We start from the raw sequence: 20,374 nt of genomic DNA, 5'->3' as shown, positions 1-20,374 counted from the left end.
TAAAGAGCTTTTTTCTCTACAGAGAGAATGTTAGTTTAGGCTAATGAATAACCTGTTTCACGTTTTCTGGGGAATATGTCAGTAACAACGTCAGTAAATAAATTGCATGTTTTTCTGCCTTTGCAGATAATACCCCCCCCCAAAACTTGTAATTGTGGACAGATAAAAAGGTAAATAAGGTAACATGTAAAATTTGAAAGTTACCTTCTTATTCTGCCACGTTTACACATAGTACTTGCAACCAGGTGGCCGAGAAGACACGGCGACATCCAAGATGTAGCAAAGTAACTAAAAAACCCTTCAACTTAACTAGTTAGATTGTCTAACTGAAGATATGTTATATTCACAGGAGAGAGTCAATGTGAAGCCTAGAAAAAGGGAGGCCAGAACTCAGTGTAGCACTGGTCTCCAGCAAAGCTGCATGCGTCAGACCATCACGGCTGGTTAGAGCTGGCCAGCTCTACCCACTTTGCTTCCAACTTGAACCAAACTTCTGATTTTGTTTCCATGAGAACTGGTCTTACAGGGAGAATGCACTTATTAAGCACAATTATCCAGGTCCTCCTCTTCAGTCATTTACTCACTGCAAATGAATAGGGACCATGGTTTTACGTCAAAAGAAAGAAAATTTCAAAGTACTCTCCAAAATGTCACTCATTCACTTGTGATCCATTAGTCTGATTGATAGGAGAGAAGTAAGTATAATCAAAGGTAGCATCCTGTAAACAAGACACAGTACTTTAGCTTGTTTTATCCATGCAAGTCTTACTGTACATGAACTGGAGAAAAGGAGATTCTAGGCTAAACAAGCAGTTTCCAAATAGCCATTATATATCTATTACCCACAGAAAATGTAATCAATTTAGTTTATCTCAGACCTTCCAATAGAAGCAGCTGTACGTATGCCTTACGTACGGTACAGTAGTGTCAGCTGCCTTCTTCTGCTTCACTTCAAATCCTGCATGAAGTTAGGTGCTTTAAAATAACTACCGTCGATGATGAGCCATACATTTATCAGACACTAGTCCTCATTAATTGTGGAGATTGTCTTGTGAAGTCTTGCTAACACTGAATTAGTTAATACTGAATCACTGCTCCTAGGGGAAATAACAGGGTTAGATACCTGTGAGCCGGCACAAGAATGACCTTGAAAAGGATACTTGTTTATGAGAGCTGAAACAAGAAGGCAGACTTTTTGACCTCAGCTGGGAACATGTGCATTTCAGGTGACTCAAAATTTGATGCTCTGTGCATGTCTGCAAATGACTGAAATCTATTGTTTGCACAAGTAGATTTTTGGGGTTACAAGTAACTTTTAGTGAATTTGCAAATACAGAATCATCAAATAGTGAAGACTTTTTTTGATGTCAATTCCTGCAAGTAGATCACAGACAACTACTTGAGTTTTGCTGCCTCCTCTAAGAAAATAGACATTTCAAAAATAGAGTTATCTTCCTATCACACAAGAAATACCAAATTCCAGCTATCCAATGTATAAAGCAAGCTACTGTCTGTGCAAACCCCATCTGTAACTCTAGATTCGGAATGGTTTCCAACTGTGAGAACTTTAGCTTGAGACATCTTAGAAGTTGCTCCTTTAAAACCTATAGGCTTGAACCATTCTGTAGTCAAATTTTGAGAAACAGTATATATTCCCCTGCCTTCCTAAAGCACTGAGGAATGCTTTCATGATGACTCAAAGATAGTTTTCATCTCAAGAAACTGTCAGAATAGGACAATGGCCAGGCAAAATACAAAATCATCACTGTAATGCCTACTAGGTGCACTGATTTAAGCCATGGGATAGGAGGTGGGGTTTGGGTATGTCCGGTTCCAAATGAAGCCAAGGTGAAAAGCATTCCAGGTACAGAAGCATCATAATGCTTCAACATGCAGGGAGGGCTGCCATTGTCACAGCCAAGGTTTTATTTGGATTTATTTATTTGCTCCCAAAGGCGAGAGAGCTAGAGTTGAGACCATTCTAGCACGGTGATGAGATAATCAGATATGCAACTTAAAAAGCTAACTCTGCCAGCAGTATGTAGAGAATGGAATAGAGTTAAAACTAGGCCATCCTCTGAAGTGCACTGAAATGGCCAGGAATATCTGGTTTAATGCATATGTCCTGGGCCCCAATCCTGATCGTCTAGATCTATTCTCTAGATGTAGAAGCCCTATATCTTCATTATTCACAAGTACTTTGGATGATAAGGTATTACACTGAGATAAGTCACAATCATCAAATTAAAAGACTTCTAAAAAGGCTTAAAAAAACGAATCCTAAATTTTGTACACTTGATACGTCTAGTCTTCAGTGTAATTTTTCTGTTATCCATACCCTCCTATCCAACAAATACAGTAGTTGTTACTGTTTTATACCACATAAATGAGTTTAAGCTAGTTATCTGCCAGCCTAGAAACCTTAACATAGATAGTCATATACTGGCATCGTCTCTAAAGATGTTAAGGTCATTTAACAAATAAAATATATGCCTTGATTCAAGAACTCACATGGAAATCTAAATTCATAAACTGCATTACAGACATTGTCTTATGCCTCTTTTCCATAAAACTAAGAACCTCTGAAGTACTTTCTCATGAAAGAGGTTCTTACACCAATTCCAGCTTATCACCTATTTACCCAAGCCAATTACAAAGAGAAATAAAATAGCGTAACATCACTGTGCACTGTTTAAGGAATTTTTATTAAAGCAAGAATTTTATAATCCAAATTGTTTCCTTGCTCAGTTATCAATTCTGTTATTTAAAACAGAAGTGACATTCTGAGCTATGCCACAGTAAATTACAAAATTAAAGAAAGGAATGCTTTAAATTTTTGTACTTTGCTGAAAATTCTTTTTCCCAGGGTCTATAAAACATTAATTTGTTTTTATATTTTACTATTTTTTTTTGGTTTTTTTTGTTTGTTTTTAAATCAATACGTAATCTAGGACTAGCATTATGTTTGCTAGACCTGGCATTTGCTCGGTACATAGGTTCAAAGTTTCCTTTCCTTTTTTTATTTATTTTATATTTTGCAATGTTTTTTTTCCGTAATATTTAAGTTTTTCGATGTTTAGGTATTTTTCTTCGGTGAAGCACGACTTTCTTTTCATGGTCCCTGATCATCTGTAAATGTGGGGGGAAAAAAGATTATAATCATCAAATTTAAGAGACAGAATTTAATGATTCCAACCACTAAAAAGAAAGCATCTTTACCTAAGTGGCAGAGGTGCCAACTATAGCTATAATGGCAGTCGTATTACAATATATAAATGTATCCAATTAACATGTTACACACCTTAAATTTACAGTGCTATATGTCAAATATTTTAACAAAACAAGAAAACTAACAGGACCAATACTGACACTTGTTAGTATTAAAGCCCTTGGCCAAATTCAGCCTGTTCACAGGCTGCTTCTGTGAAGCTCTGCTGGACCCCAGCCATGCCCGCTGGTCTCCACGTTGTCTGTGGCTGTTCTCACACTACAGGTGGAGCAGAGCAGCGTCAACATGTCCCACGGCCCCCAAAGCCCCAGCCAGTTCCCATTTTACAGAAATGTTTTGCCCATCCCTGGCTCTGGCTACACAGCTCCATCACCCCATTTCTTGGGGCTAACAAAAGGCAACTGTCATCGCTGCCACCCAGGAAAATGTATTAAGCTATGAAAAGCCCTCCAAGAATAGCTATACAGGGCCAACCCCTGTTACAGCCATTTAATACAAATTACTACACAAAATGCTTGAAAGGGCTCTGATCTTAAAAATTCAAGTCAATACCAGGGTAACAGGTAAGTTTCCTTTAATTCCTCTGTATCTCGACTTCTCTTTGAAAAATTTGCAGTGCATTTGAATTAATGGTAAAATGAGTTTTTACTATGTTTCAAAATATGCTCAAACTGTTAAAATAAAATAAGAAACAAACATAGGGGGCAGGCTCACTTTAAACAGCTGGAACCCCAGTGGCACTGTTAACTGCTTTCTGGGCAGCCTCTTTTGCTTGGTGGGCTTGTAGTACAGCTACAGCTTCATCAACCTGAAAAAAAGAAAAACTGGTTCTGAAAAATAATAATTAGACGATAATTTCAAATTGACAACACACACGTCCAACAAAGGCAAATTCCTTTCCTCAGATGAAAGTGGAAACAACTGTTATCGAAAAACATCCCAACTATATCCGTATCTTTTGGGTTCCATTCCACCACTGTTCTAGAATTATGAACCTCTTGCACTTCTTAACTCTCTCCCCACCAAAAATCCCCCAAAGTTGAGAAATATCAGCAAACATCCCTTTCTCCAATAAAGATGCAGCACAGTTAAGAGAGCACGAACGCTGGAGTTACAGTGACTGGATTTGAAACCAAGCTCTGCCATTCACTAGCTGCTTTGTGAGCACTGGGCAAGTTACTTAACCTCTCTATGCTTCAGTTTTTCCCCGTGTATAAAACGGGGATAATAGCACCATAGGTTATTATTAGGATTTTCAATTAATATTTATAAAACTCTTAGAACTGTGCATGACTTGTATAAAGCACTTATAAATGTCCTAGAAATATTAAGTTCCTACAAAACATCCTGGAATATGTACTATAAGAAGCTACTAGATAAATGATAAAATTTAAATTACTTTAGAACGGAGAGACTCTGGAGACTCAAGCATATGAAGAAGTTCTGAATTATCAATCTCCAACAACATGCCAGTGATTTTACCAGCAAGAGTAGGGTGCATGGCTTGAATTAGAGGAAAGAGCCGTTCACCTAGGAACAAAAACATTCAAACACTCCTTCAATCAAAAAAAACAAAAAATTTTTAAGGCATCTACCATATTAAAACTGGGGTTTAAGAACCTTTTGTATACAGCAAATAAATGCTAACCCATAATCCACCATTTCAGTATCTTTCATGAGAAGACTGCTATAAAACAGATTAAGATCTACCACAAGGCAATTAATTCTTGGCAGTTGTCAGTTTGCCAAAAAAAAAGATGAACTGAAGCTATGTTTACTATTAAAGTGTTAAATCTGTGCTCAGGCAAAATCAAAGTGGTTTTACTCATTTGGTTCAAATTCCTTCTTCCAAAAATGTGGCAGGGTACACGGCAAGCAATGCCCTATTACGCTGTCCACCAAAGGCAACATTTTAATAGCTTTTCCAGGCAGACAAACTGTGCCATCATAACCATTCATGCCAATTCACATCCTGCCACCCTAGCTGTCATTTATTAGGTACAGAGGAGGTCTAAATGTCTTCCTATTTTCTAGTGTCTATATAACTGACTAGGTGGGACAAAGGTACTTACCCAACATTTGCTTCTGTTCTTGAGGAGGGGCAGATGCCAACATGGAAGCAGTCAAAGGCTCCTGACCTTGTACATGAACAGCGGGCTAGAAAGAAAACGGGAAAATTCCTAAGTTTAAAAAGTACAGAAGTAATGGCAAGTACAAATACAGCCATCACTGGAAATTAATTGGATAAAGACTGTAATCTAAACATAAATAGAAGCTGAGTGACTCAGAAATACAGCCTAAGGTAGCCATATTAACACCTAAGTGCTCAAGTATTATAAGCACAGGGGATGTTCAATTTTCTTTTTTATCTGGAGTATTCTTTGGAATCATACTTCTACTATGATCAACGACGATTTTGGTCCTAGGGTCAAAAAAAAAAGGTAAGCCAAATCTCATAAACTAAACTTTATTTCACCCTTTCTTACAACTATGCCAGACAAAACTCTCATATCACATATGTAATTCAGGATGAGGGACTGCTGAATGCTTGTCTAGTTCCTAGAGTATAGCACATAGAAGACACTTTTACATACTATCAATCAGTGGCACCTCAACAAGATGTTCTACATAGCTTAAGCTCTCATTTATCATACAGTTGTCTTCACTGTCTTTGACTGAGATCAAGGACTGTCATCTTTATAAAGAAATCATTAAATCCACACCTGCTGCATGGTAACTTGTGGCTGTGCGTTAAGATGTTGTTGAGGATTGCGAACTCCCGCAGCGTACTTGTACTGTGGAACGGTGCGAACAGCAGGAGTAGCTGCAGCTGCAGCAGCTGCAGGACGTGGACCCATCGTCTGTGTTGATGTGTTAGCTAAAAAAATAAGAAGGTTTTCGTATTTATCTTGCTATGTCAAATTGGAGACCAACTTTTACAGGAAGGGTTAAGACTCACCAACACGCTGTGTCGACATGACTCGTGGAACCTGTGAAGAAGCTGGTCTCATAGTACTAAATGGTGGTCTAGGAGCGGCTGGGCGGATAGCACCGGGCATATTTTGGAATGCTATGTTTAAAGATACGAACACACGTTAACTGGGAAAAACTCACCAAGTGTTCATGCCGCTTTTTCAGAGCTGAGGTTTACACAAAAGGCTATAGATGACCAAACATAAGCAAACCATTTTTAAAAGCTTAGGCTCCTATATGCCATTTCTCCAGACTTAATCATATCAGAGCATCAGTAAATAAAAAATTTTCATTCATACAAGGACAAGTACTTATTAATATCTGAATATGATATGAATCTGATTCTAAGTGTTCCTGCAATACAGCACTATTCCACAGGACAAGGCTGAAAATGCCTAGACCCTAGTCCTCATACATGGAACAAGATCTTTTAAAACTACTGCCTAACCAAATATGAAATTGAGTTGGATGCATTCCCAAACTTGTCATAAAGGAAAATCAAAACAGCATAGATATTGCTGTCTTAAGGAATGGTGAAACATTTTACAATGTTTTTTTAAAAACAAAATGCTAAGATCCCCAAAATGAACACCCATAAAAATAAACTATAAAAAGCAACAGCTAATAGACCATTGGGATATAACAGCTAATTCGCCTCATTTATATTTTTAGTTCAAATACTTTGCAACCTTAAAAAAAAAAACAACTTACGATGAGGTCTGGCACCCTGAGCAGTCCAGCGAGGACTTGGTCTTAGTTGAGCAATTTGGCTAGGAGGATAGTATGCAGCACGGTTCTGAGTCTGTAAAAAGCAAGCAAATGTATCAGCTAAAGAAAAAAGCAAATAATGCAACTAGTTATGCGCTCAAAACATTTAGCAGGTCCTCACACTCTAAGCATTTTTCAAATCCAATCATAGTTAACGTCTCTTCATCTTAGGGCTTTATGTTTTAGTGGGGCACAAAGATGACTGAAGAGGAAAACTTCATGAGGTTTTTGTTCTCTTCTAAAACCTACCTGTGGGATAGCTGCCATGAAGTAACCTGAAGGAGGTGCTGGCTGGTAGGGGTTGATTACAGGGTTGGGCACAGCTCTTACACTTGCCATCCTCTGCATATACTGGTTAGTGAGGTGAGCCTGGCGCTCCTCTTTGCGCTGAGCTAAAGCTACATACAATGGCTTGGTGGCCACAATTCTACCATTCATTTCTGTAACTGCTTTAGTGGCTTCTTCTGGGGAGGAGAAACACACAAATCCAAACCCTTTGCTGCGACCACCCTCCATCATAACCTATTAAAAGAAAATGGAAGAAACCACATGATTAATGCAATGGTAGGATGAGGCACAAAAAGCAGAGTATTAGCTATAGCCGCTGACTCACATTTAACTAAACCCTGTCAATGCTTTCATCATTTTTTCCCACAATTTTTCCCTTGATATCCAAATATTAAGGGTAAACTACATGCATGCATTATCCCAGCCAAGCAAAAGTAGTATAGGGGTGGAGGTACAATAGCAACTTTGTTAAAGTTTTAGATTTTCAATATTAAGGTTTAATTTCTAAATACAATCAAGGCCTACTAAATTTTAGCACCACTAAAAACAGGCACAATTGAAATTTGACTATTCTAGCAATTCGAGCTGACAAGATGCTTTTATTACTCGTTAGAGGGGAGGAAAAAGCAGTTGAATATCATAATATCCACATTTTAAAATTAAAATTTCACATTTGGGCTTCCCTGGTGGCGCAGTGGTTGAGAGTCCGCCTGCCGTTGCAGGGGACACGGGTTCATGCCCCGGTCCGGGAGGATCCCACATGCCACGGAGCGGCTGGGCCCGTGAGCCATGGTCGCTGAGCCTGCGCGTCCGGAGCCTGTGCTCCGCAGCGGGAGAGGCCACAGCAGTGAGAGGCTCGCGTACCACAAAAAAAAAAAAAAAAAAAAAAAAATCACATTCAAGACCATAAGGGCCATAGATATTGGGGTATAAACAATATTCAGGAAGCTCATAATGACTCAAAATCTTTTAAACAAGCAATGAGGAGATGCGAAGAACTTCTCAGTAGGCTTGCAATATACATAAGCATGCTATACAGCTACATTAAACAGCATGCTGGTGGCACAGAACAAACAAAACAGCAATCCAACAGAGACCAATGATCTTAAATAAATGCGGAATCAAAACAACAAAACAAACTGGGCTCAAGGATACAGAGAACAGACTGGTGGTTGCCAGAGAGGTACGGGGTGAAGGTAACTAAAAAGTACAAACTCTCAGGTATAAAGCAAGTCATGAGGTCATATTGTACAGCACGGGGACTACAGATAATACTGTATTATACATCTGAAAGTTGCTGAGAGTAGATCTTTACAGTTACCATTACCAGAAAAAAAATGTTTTGTAATGAATGTTAACTAGACTTATTGTGATCACTTTGCAGTATATACAAATATCAAACAATTATGTTGTATACTTGAATATGTTTTATGTCAATTTTATCTCAAAAAACAGAGTCCAGAAACATACTCATGCAATTATGGGAACTTCGTATGTTAAAGCTTACATTTTAAAACGGGGGAAAAGACAGACTTTGGACTATCTAGTACGTGGTACAAAGGGATAATTCTGAATTAACTTAGAGCTCTTATTCACATCACATTGAAAAAAATCAAATTGCCAGATAAGATTCTGTATCTGAACATAAGATGCAAAAATACAGGGAAAATCTAAGATGACACAAGACCCCCGAAGTCCTAAGTGGAAGACTTGGAGAAAATACTTGCAACATAAAACAAAGCGCTGACATGAAATTTCCCCTAAATCAATAAAGATACCCAACGCAGTATAAAAATATACAAAGAACAGGCTAAACAAGTAAACACATAAAAAGTACATCTCATTTAAAAAGATGCATACCACTTTCTACTAAATTGACAAGACTAGTAGTAATTTAATTTGTTCAGCCTTTTTGGGACAATTCAGTTGTATGAATTTTAAATACACACACCCACTAACCAGAAACTTCAATTCTTGAACTCCAGAAATACCAGTGTGTGTGCAAAAATATATGTATAAAGATGTTTATTAGAGTGGTGGGTCTAACAGTGTTAGCATGCAAAGCAAACCAAATGACCAATAATACAGGCACAGTAAAATAAGTTATGGTACATCTACACCATGAATATTGAGCCCTTAGCAAAAAATGAGAAAATGCCTGAAATAAATATATAGCTACATCTGTTAAGTAAAAAGACAAGTTGCAGAATAGGTATACTATGATCCTGTTTTATAAAAACTGTTTATACGTATACAAAAAGTATATAAGCATGGAAAATTATCTGGAAAGGCCAACCAAACTCCTTTTGAAGACTGAAAATGAAAAATGGAGGGGTCACCTTTTTACACTTCTGTCTTGACCAATTTGTTTTTCAGCAAGCATTATCAAATTAACATAATGACCTCCTCTCCCAGAATTCCTGTGAAACTTTTTCACCTCCTTGCCAACAGCGATATGATCCACAAAGGACTTTTTGAAAAGGACTTAATAAAGACCCTCCTTTGTAAAACACGCATGCTTCTTCACACATTCAAAATAAACTGATGCACAATATTCAATTTAAATGATTTTCAGGGAACATACTGAGGATAAACAAACTCAGGAATAGATTCTATCATACTCCAGGTTCTTTTACAAAAGCACAGGCTGAATGAAACAGAAGACAACTACATCACTTGCATTTTCATGTGGATTCCTCTACTATGCTCCTTAACATTCTATGGTAGAAGTTCCCTTGGTCAATGGGGTTGCAGAGTAAAAAGATCAGCCACGAGGTCACTCCAGACCACTCAGTTTTAATTTTTCCTGTACTCTCTTGAGAATCTGTTTAAAGTTTTAGATACTCTTCCCACCCCTCAAGGTACATACATACAGAACTTTAAATACAGAAGGATTCTTGGGCCATGGACACCAGAAAAAACACCTAAAGCAGAGGTTCTTATATCAAAATTCCAGAATTTAAACTAGAATCTTACTGTTTTATTTCTTAATTTCTGATTTCAAGTAAAAGCAAACATGATCTCTACCTTTACTCTTAGGGGGCTTTAAGTTTGACTCCCCAGAGTGAATTCTGTAAGCAAGTATAGATTAGCTCAAATAGTAACAATTACAGTTCCCTAATAAATTGCTTTCTTTAACCAGTAAAATAACTAGTTTAACAGAGTACAGAACAGTGCATATCATGTGATGATCGATCACTATGGTCATCAAATGCAGCCTTTCTAGCCACTTCAAATCTGAAATAAGTGGTTTTTTTGGTTTGTTTTTTGGGGTTTTTTTCCGGTACGCGGGCCTCTCACTGTTGTGGCCTCTCCAGTTGTGGAGCACAGGCTCCGGACACGCAGGCTCAGCGGCCATGGCTCACGGGCCCAGCCGCTCCGTGGCATGTGGGATCTTCCCAGACCGGGGCACGAACCCGTGTCCCCTGCATCGGCAGGCAGACTCTCAACCACTGCGCCACCAGGGAAGCCCTGAATATAAGTTTTTGAAGTAATGAAGCAAAGATATGATTTTCTGAAAAATGAAAGGCTGGTTTTTTAGAGAAAAGAAAAAACTATTTGACCATTCATTTATAAAGAAAAACACTCCATATGAAATATAAAATTTATATACATATATCCATGGGCATGGATTTTTCCCAAATCTTAAAAAAAAAAAAGTGCATCATATGCTTTACCTTTGCACTAGTGATTGTACCGAATGGAGAAAACTCTTTCCGGAGACGTTCATCATCAATACCATCATCAAGATTTTTCACATAAAGGTTAACACCCTAAAAAAAAAAAAAGAAAGAAAAAAAATTTAGAAAAAGGAAAAAGAAAACCATAGTGGTACTTAAGCATACTTCCTATTATCTTATCCCATGTTTCCTCTCCTTTTCCCCTCTCAAACCCTCCAGTTACCTGTCAGTAACTGAAATGAACATAAAATAGGTTTCCTCATCCCTGTCTTATTTTCGCTCGTTCAGTTAAAAAAGGAACCTGGTATCTGGTGATCCTATCTTGCTTCATCTGTTCAAATTTGCGCTTAAGTTCAGTCTGTCGTTCCACTTTTTTCTGGGCTCGACCAACGTAAATTTGTTTTCCATTGAGCTCCTTTCCGTTCATCTCATCCACAGCCTTACAAAGACCACAAAATTTTAATTACTAACTTGTAATATATAAATTCATTTTTTAACAATAAAGAAAATGTTAGATTATAAAAGCTAAAGATGGACCCACCATAAAAACTAAACTTTGAGGTTTTAAGACAACAGAGGTTTTCAATTTATACCCTCAAAATATATAAAATGCAAGTAATTCAAAACAATACACGTGGAGATGAACATGTAGACTACCTGTTGGTACGCATGTGTATTTCAATGCAAGAGCAACTCAACTTTACACCCCCACATCTTACTATAAAATACAGAAAAACCCACACTGCCTTTGGTTAGTATATTTTAAGTCTTACTTTCTGTGCATCTTCATGCCTTTCGAAGCTTACAAATCCAAAACCTTTGGATTTTCCACTCTCATCAGTCATTACTTTCACACTTAAGGCAGGTCCTAAAAAAATTTTTTTTAATGATTCAAAGATATTCCATACAACATTTAGTTTATACATTTCAAGTTTCAATACACAAACAAAGCCATGAAAAAAACATAAAAATGGGGATTAAAAAAAACTCTAAGCCTCCAGAATTTATTCCTCCTATAACCACCCTCTTCTCTCCCACCATGGGCACTAAATATTCTCTTAAAGACCCTTTATTTCTACTAAGAAGCTAAGTAAATACTCTATTCCCTGGAACACTCCTCCTTCCATTTAAGGAGATATGTTTTAGACAAATGTAAATGATGAAGTTTTATTCTTAGCATTAATACAAAACAGATGCATTATTTTAAAACAATTTGTTTTTCTTTAAGAATTTTTAAGCCTTGGCCCACTTGATTTTCAACGAGTAGAGGAAACACAGGGTTTGACCTTTGACATAGCAGAAACACCTGGAGGAGGTGGCATGTTTCTGAAGACACATATTCCCCCACCACCCCCTGAAATAAAAGAGACTTAACAGAAGTGCTAAGTATTATCTCAGGTAGATGGGGAAAAAAAGATTAAAAATCACATCTGATTACAGAGAATCTGCAAGACGTATGGGCACACATCAACTATTTAGAGGGTTCAATGTGGCATGCCAGCTTGGCAATAGTAAAGTATTAGATTTCCTCATTCTTTACGATTTGAGATGCTTTTAAAAAGGGGACACCTACTTAAGTTAAACAAAAAGGAAAGCAAAGGTAAGGGGCAAGTAAATCACCTGCAAGGGTACAATTTAAAGTTCATTTTCTGATCAGCTACACAACTATCTAAAGTGAGACCAGTTACACACTTCACGAGAAAATCTGGATCTTTGTCCTTAAAAGTCATTATTTTAAATTGCTCAAACATGATGCTGAGACTGGCCAAATATCCTAAAGCTGGCCAGCTTTCCTGTCCCATAATTAAAGACTACATTCCAACCTAAGTTGGCTGTGTCTCATGCAACGCCTCTGATGAGATGGGATCTGTTAGTGCATAAATCCAGCACAATTTCTTAACACAGCAAAAGCTTTTAAGATCTGTTCCAATTACACAGTCACACCTTACAGTGCTAATACAATGCTATTAACCTTTAAACTGGATAGAATTTTATTTATATGCTAGTATAATGGACTATCAGTAGCTTAATCCAAATAACTACAATATTTTAGAATATGTGAAGTCCCATTTATTTTTTTAGTACAAAATATTAGCCAAAACTAACATAGAACAATTACTCAGAACTGAGTATAAAAATTTAATTCAGACACATTACCAAACTTGCCAAAGAGATCCTTAAGGCGCTCATCATCCATGTCTTCTCCAAAATTCTTGATGTAAACATTGGTGAACTCTTTTGCCCTAGCTCCGAGTTCTGCTTCTCGTTCCTTACGAGACTTAAATCGTCCAACAAATCTAATGAAATAGATAAGAACTATAAAATTCGGTTCTATTTTATGAAGTTCAGGTTAATTAAGCCTGATGGCTGACTCTGTAATAGTTACTGATAATTTCAGAATCTCTAATAAAAAGCAAATTATAGAACAGAAATAGGGCCTTAAGTGAAATGTGAGAACAAACCTCTTACTATAATCACGAAAAAGAACATTTTTCTTAATACACACTCCTCTCCCTTCCTTCTAGCTAACCTAGGGTTAAGAAGATTACGTCCAGCAATACAAACTAGTGGAGTATGCCTGCCCCACGCCAGTGAGACAGAAAAGACAGAAAAGCTTTTATCGTTGCTGTTTCAACATGGCTCTTGCACTTCGTTTGCAATCTCCTAAAATATAAATTTAAGCTACCAAATTCTGTACTCTAACATACAACAGCCTGAAACAAATTTCTCTGCAGCATTATCAACAAAATGTGTTTTAAAAATTGAGGTTTTCCCTAAAAGTAGTACATGTGTCATTAAAGAATATAATATACACCAAAAAGCCATCGCCCAGGGGCTTCCCTGGTGGTGCAGTGGTTGAGAATCTGCCTGCTAATGCAGGGGACACGGGTTCGAGCCCTGGTCTGGGAGGATCCCACATGTCATGGAGCAACGAGGCCTGTGAGCCACAGCTACTGAGCCTGCGCTCCGCAACAAGAGAGGCCGTGATACTGAGAGGCCCGCGCACCGCGATGAAGAGTGGCCCCCGCTTGCCACAACTAGAGAAAGCCCTCACACAGAAACGAAGACCCAACACAGCAAAAATAAATTAATAAACTCCTACCCCCAACATCTTCTTAAAGAAAAAAAAAAAACCACGCCCATAATCCCACCCAAATCATGACTGACTTTTCATAGGCCTTTTTGTTCTCTGTGCTTAAGAACTTTAGTCCAGCACAATTCCTTTCTATAGGAGACACCTACATTTTTATTCCCTTAGCTGCACCCCACACTTCCCCCCACCCATATGGTGCTGCTTCTCCACGCAATTAGTTTTATATATGTTCTCAGTGGGAACATGATAACATGATATTCCATTGTGGAAAACAAAACTTTCTTTTGTAAATAATGCCGCAACGTTATGAAACTTTGTTATTTGTTCTTAGGATAGAGTTGCAGAAATCATGGCAGCTCGAAAGGTATATAAATGATCTTAAGTTTATACCTACAAACTGCTTTCCAAAAAGGGCTATATCATTTTATACTCAAAAAACAGCAATAAATCAAGTTCTTTATCTAGACCTCCACCAGTGGTAGCCATTCTTTTTTTCCCCTAAAGCACTGCTGACAGGCAAAAGATAGTTTCATCTCTGAATACTAATGATGCTGAACATTTTTCTCATTTAAAGATGTATTATTTTTAAGAATTAGCCTTTGTAAACACTGTTCCCATTGAGGAGTTGCTGGTTTTCTTAGACTTGTATGGGGTTCTTTACACACTACAAAGTCTTTCCTTAATCATGTAATTGACAGAACTCAAACAGGTAACACCACATGCATGGCTCCTCCATGTACGGACTGACCATACCACTTGATGCAGATTTATGAAAACCACACCTAAGAGCAATGCAGTTGACCTGTAAGAACCAAACCCAATTTGTGTGCCATCACTGCAGTTTACATGAGCTCGCAGCTCACTTACAATATGACTGCACAGCTGAATTTGCCTAATTAAGCAAAATCCACTGGCATTGAAGATAAAATTGAGACTTGTAATTTCTCTGGGCTCCACAAAATCTGTATTTTTACAACTTGTAGCAGAAAGTCTTATAGAGGTTTTATCGGTGTCATTATTTTAAAAGTTTGCAACTTTTAAGAACAAGTTTATTTCAGAAAAGATTAATCATGAAGACTTCTGGTTTAATTACGATTTATCTTTACATGGGGAAGGGAGCCAAAAGGTGCTGAAACAACAATTATGACAATCTTTAAACTCCAGCAATAAACTGTGGGAGTAAAGCCAAGCAGAGAGTCACCCTGGGCTCTGAATTTAGACCACTGGGTTTGTATCGCAGTTTATCTGTCATACCAGCATGTAAATACAGGGAAGTTATTTTAGCTTCAGCTTTGAATGTAAAAGGGGCTAATTACTACCTTGGGAATTATGATTAAGTTTCTGCCTGGATTTCTAGTTTTTCAACTAATATGCACTTATTCTGAAAAAGCTTTATATTCCAGCATACCTATCTTCTGCTGTTTCTTTTCTGTTTGAATGCTGACCAGCTGTATTAATTCACTGTTACTTGTATGTTACACTGAATGTGGAGAAAAGACAATTATAAAATCTACCAAGATGTGGTTTATTAATTTTCACTTTAGTTGTATCTCTTTTAAGAGCACAAATATATTACTTGTAAAATGCATGAACTATTAAAAGCATTTGAAGTATGTTTAACTAAACATTTATATACTTACACTTTGCGATCATTTAGAAGCATCCCATTCATTTTTTCAATAGCTCTTTCAGCTGCTTCTTGTGTCTCAAAATGCACAAATCCATAACCCTTGGAACCATTTTCATCACAAACCACCTAGGGAAAAATGTGTAATAATTTTTCATTACTTGCTATTGATTTAGCATTTTTCCAGTATTCAGAGATAACTTGTCAGCTACCTAACCTGGGCATTTGGGAAATAAAGATATCCATTAACAGAGAGCATGGTTGCTATCTTAAGGAATAAACTACAAGTAACTAAAACACTGTAAGTATGTTTACCTGTCGTATTTTTGCTTACCTTACATGAAAGGATGTTACCAAAAGCAGAAAATGTATCATACAGTGCTTTATTATCAATGGATTTGTCCAAATTTTTAATGAATATGTTGCCCACTCCACTTTTGCGAAGTGATGGATCACGCTGAGACCACATAATGCGTACTGGCTTGCCCTTTATAACATCAAAATTCATGGTGTCCAAAGCACGCTCCGCTGCAGGAAGGACATTTTCAAAATAAATATTATTTCAAAACTTTTACAGCCCACTTAAAATTATATAAACTATTGTGCAGGGAACAGTAGGGCACATGGTCCCTCTACCTCTTTAAACTTCAAGATGGCTGGACCTTACCTCATACCAGTCTAGATTTAAATTGTACAACGCAAAAAGAGAAGACAAATATCAAAAAACTCCAAATTTCCCACGTTAATTTGTTAATGGATGACGTATTGTTAAGTACTAACTTATTTCTGCAACAACCTCTTCCTTTAATTGCCATGAAATTTAAAAGCACCTTTTTGTTCCTAGTCAACCGTAAAACCGAGATTCCCCTTCACAATCTGCTTAATAAGCAATATAAAAGACAGTAAGCAACTGTACATTATCCACAAGCAGAGCAGTTTATGGACTTTCAAGCATTTTAACTTCTGTTACTTGTCAAAATTGTTTCTTGCTTATCACTGTCAGTACTGAAAAAAAAATTAGTCCATTTTCTAAAAAAAAAAAAAATTCCTGACTTATTGGGGGGATTTCAGTGATTCATGGCACAATTCCTATGGCCATGTTTAAAAAAAAAAAGAAGGGCTTTATCCATTCGTAAAGACTTGAATCAGGCTTTCAAAAACTAAAGTGAAGTTGGACGTACTTAGCTATGTAACACAAAACTTTTGAAATACAAGGTCTACGATAGTCACAATTCACTTTTAATGCTTTATTTACATATAAAACCAATTTTATCTTAGATCACTCATTTACTTAATAACTGATGATTAATCAATTATTTCTGAATAGTGCTAGAAAATTTCAAAATCTACCCTATGATTACATCTATGAAGGATCAAATTATGTGCACCTGTACCATTAAAGAAACACTTATTACAGAAGTTTAGACTCTAAATGGAAAAATATATCCTTAAGTAGAAAAGACTAGTCCCTAAAGAGTGGGAACACACAGTCCATTTGAAGTCCTGAAACACCAATTTTCACAAATTCCATGCTAGTGTTAACTGTAAAATTAGTTAGAGGACAAATTTTCCAGCCACTTCTTTCTATAAATGAAAGTTTTAGTTTCTAGAAGACAGTGACAAACAACTGTCAGCTCATTTATCAACTGACCACGCCTACTCAGCTCCCCTAGTTTTTTAGCTGACTTTGCTTGAGCTTCTTTTGAATGAGTCACCTCTTCCTGTTAAATTGGAAACTGGTCACTTTCAGAAGCTATTCTACAAATACATCAATGTAGCAATAAATAAGGGGGAGAAAAAACTGGAAACCACTGAAAATAATATTTGGAAAGACAATAATTTGTATATATAGAAATGAAATAAATGGAAGATGGAAAAATGCTACCTTCTTTTGAGTAGTTACAATACTCGTCTACTGCAATAGATGGGTAATATACAGTGAGTGTACTGTAACCACGGTAACCTGAAGTTCAACTTTTCTAACCCCAAGAAATTTTAAAAATGGTTTTTTTTCGGATTTAAAATTGTTAAATTTAGAAAGAATAACAGCCACTTTCAGAAGTTTACATTTCATGCTCTCTAGAATTTGTCCAAGTTTTCTCTATCAACTCTTCACTTTGTGATTATCTGCCCCCAAATTATCTTCCCTGATCTTTCATTCAGCGATAAATCTTGACCAGAGTTGGGAAGAACCAGTGACATTTGGAGCTACTGCCTACAAAGCAAAAGGGCAGAAAACCTGCAGTGCAGTTTTACAACTTCGGGCTTGCTGTCACTCAATAGCCTGCCTACCCAAAAATCGCAGTATTAACTTTACCTAGTGAAAAGCTGATCACTAAATAACTCCAGATCTGTTAATGAAATAAAGTTTCAATTCCACCTTTAAGGCCTTTCCTACAAAAATAAAAATAAATTCCTTATATTTTGTAACACTTGACATATATTCAAGTAGCCAGGGGAAAAAAGGGCAAAAGTGGACCATAAAGTCAAGTGAAAATGACTTTTGCAAGTCAATTGATACAGATATAAAGAAAAATCCTGGCAAGTCATCAGGTCACATATCTGTTTGCCAAATTTTGGATTTTTTGCAAACTGTTTAACTTTACTTTAAAAATACAAGGTTAGCTGCGTCTTTTTCCCCATAAATTTCAAGCTGACTCTAGTGCTCAATCATTCCCCATGATGTATGGATATTCTGGACTACTTTTAAAAAAAGGAAACCACCACTAGAATGCCACATAATAGTCCAGTCCACACGACACTCACAAGTAACATCTTCCAGTCAAAACTGGTGACGGCATTTTTAAGTAAAATTCCTCAAAACCATAGAAACTATTTCAGAGGGAAAAAAATATTCCGAACAAATCACCAGTACTACGAAACTAACTCGATTAAAAAAATCACAACTACCTAAATAGCCTGAGAAAACGATGGCCTCCGAAAGGGTTCTCTTCCACATCCCCTCCCTCCTAACCTGCTGTTAAGAGTGAGAAACGTCTTAACTAGAGGAAAAACCCCAATGCACGTCTCACTGGTAGTTTATACTTCCAGAGCCATCAGTCACTGACAAGTTATTAAGAACGGAATCAGAAGCCTGCTGACCACCACCAGACCACCATATTAACTTTATTCTAAGTCCCCGTGGCTCCCCCAGGCGATTGGGCCAGTAGCCGGAACAGGCCTCGGGCCTGTGAGGTTACAGGGTTCAACACGTGGTATTTTTCGAGCAACGAAATGCACTTCCTGGGGCGTCCTGGGGCGCCGGCAAGAGCCTCGGGTGGTGGGAGCGCCTCCACCTATTACCGGAAAAGGGGGCTCGGCGCTCAACACCCCAGAATCCCGCAGCTACTGGCGGGAGCGTCGTGTTAGAACCCATTCTCACCCACCCTCCCGGCGCGTCATCACCCTAAAGTTTGAGAGCGGCTGAGGCCGAGAAAATGGTCGCAAAGGAGGAAGTGGCCCGGCGTACGAGGGGCGTGCGGCTGCCGGCAGCGCGGGTCCCAGTGGGCGCGGGGAACCGGGGTACTGGCGCCCGAGCCTCGCCCCGCTGGCCCCGGGGAGGGCTGGTGACATGCCCTCCTGCCCCCTCCCCCCGGGCCGCCGGCCTAACCCGCCCGCCGCCGCCGCCTGAGCCTCATGGCCGCCCGCCCGCCGTCGGGCCCGGCTCTCACCGTCTGCCGGCTGCTGGAAGTTCACATACGCGTAGCCCAAGGAGCGGCGGGTGATCATGTCCCTGCAGACCCGGATGGAGAGGATGGGCCCGGCCGGGCTGAACTTCTCATAGAGCATCGCCTCGGTCACGTCGGGGTGTAGGTCCCCCACGTAGAGCGAGGCCATGGGGTAGCTGGGGGCGCTGGGGTTCATTTCGGCACGGCTGCCCGCAGGGCCACAGGCCGCGACCTTTCCGTGAGAGGGGAAGAGCGAATGCTGGGGTCGCGGGCCGGAGCCGGGGGGAGGGGAGCGGGGGCAAGCGCAGAGGGACAAAAATCAACCGGAATCGAAAACTACTCAACAGCCGCAGAACGGAGTCGATCCGCTGCCGCTGGCTGCTGGCTGCCGGCTGCCGGCTGGGGAGCGAGGGTGGCGGTGTCGGGTCCGGGCAGCGGGAAGGCCTCGGTCTCTTGGTTCCTTCTTGGAGCTGCTGCGGGGCCGCGGGCGGGCGGGTCGGTCTCGGTTGCTTCACCGGGTTATTTTATAAAACAGGAAGAAAAAAAAATAAAAGTCTCCGGCGGGGGAGACGCGGATTTTTTGTAAATTTTTTTTGGGTTTTTTAAAAGATTTTTTAAGATTTTTTTGGATTTTTTTAATAATAAATGTGTGTTCCGAGACCGGAGCACACACTCCGCACTCTCAGCACTAACCGCCGGGGAGAAGGGGAAGCACCGCCTCCTGCACCCTCTACTTATACACCGCGCCGCACTCGCCCTGCCCCCGCGCGTCTGACGCCAGGGCCCTACGCGAGCGTCAGCGCCGGAGGAGGAGGAGAAAAGGAGGCGAGTGGGAGGAGGGAAAAGAAAACAGGAGGAGGAAAGAGCAAAGAGGAAGGGAGAGGTGGCGGCGGCGGACGCTGCGGGGGTGGGGGTGGGGTGGGGCGGGGGCGGGGGCGGGGCTTATGCGCACGCGCCGCGGCCGGGGGGCGGGGCCCATGCGGCGTAGGGCCCATGCGGCGTAGGGCCCGTGGGGGAAGGGAGGGCCGGCTCGCAGGCTGGTCTCCG

The 20,374-nt window shown here is 39.3% G+C and overlaps 1 protein-coding gene across 2 annotated transcripts; it reads right to left on the bottom strand.

Moving 5' to 3' along the window:
- Positions 1-2,686: 2,686 nt before the first annotated feature.
- On the bottom strand, positions 2,687-20,052 carry PABPC1 (poly(A) binding protein cytoplasmic 1). 2 transcript variants are annotated; one of them, XM_082600889.1, is made up of 15 exons: positions 19,331-20,052; positions 15,994-16,187; positions 15,673-15,788; positions 13,096-13,235; positions 11,712-11,806; positions 11,240-11,377; positions 10,936-11,031; positions 7,220-7,492; positions 6,914-7,004; positions 6,189-6,299; positions 5,953-6,107; positions 5,302-5,386; positions 4,629-4,759; positions 3,944-4,037; positions 2,687-3,129 (listed from the first exon to the last, which is right to left on the bottom strand). In XM_082600889.1, exons 1-14 carry the CDS (start codon positions 19,521-19,523, stop codon positions 3,945-3,947), a joined length of 1,911 nt encoding a protein of 636 aa, XP_082457015.1. In that variant the 5' UTR covers positions 19,524-20,052; the 3' UTR covers positions 2,687-3,129; position 3,944. The 2 variants fall into 2 exon arrangements, with proteins under 2 accessions (XP_082457015.1, XP_082457016.1); XM_082600890.1 differs by having other exon boundaries at positions 13,105-13,235.
- Between the last annotated feature and the right edge of the window lie 322 nt (positions 20,053-20,374).

Source organism: Mesoplodon mirus (genome assembly GCF_964341445.2).
Source record: "Mesoplodon mirus genome assembly, chromosome: 16".
Lineage (NCBI taxonomy): Eukaryota > Metazoa > Chordata > Mammalia > Artiodactyla > Ziphiidae > Mesoplodon > Mesoplodon mirus.
This window is presented reverse-complemented; position numbering and strand designations above follow the sequence as displayed.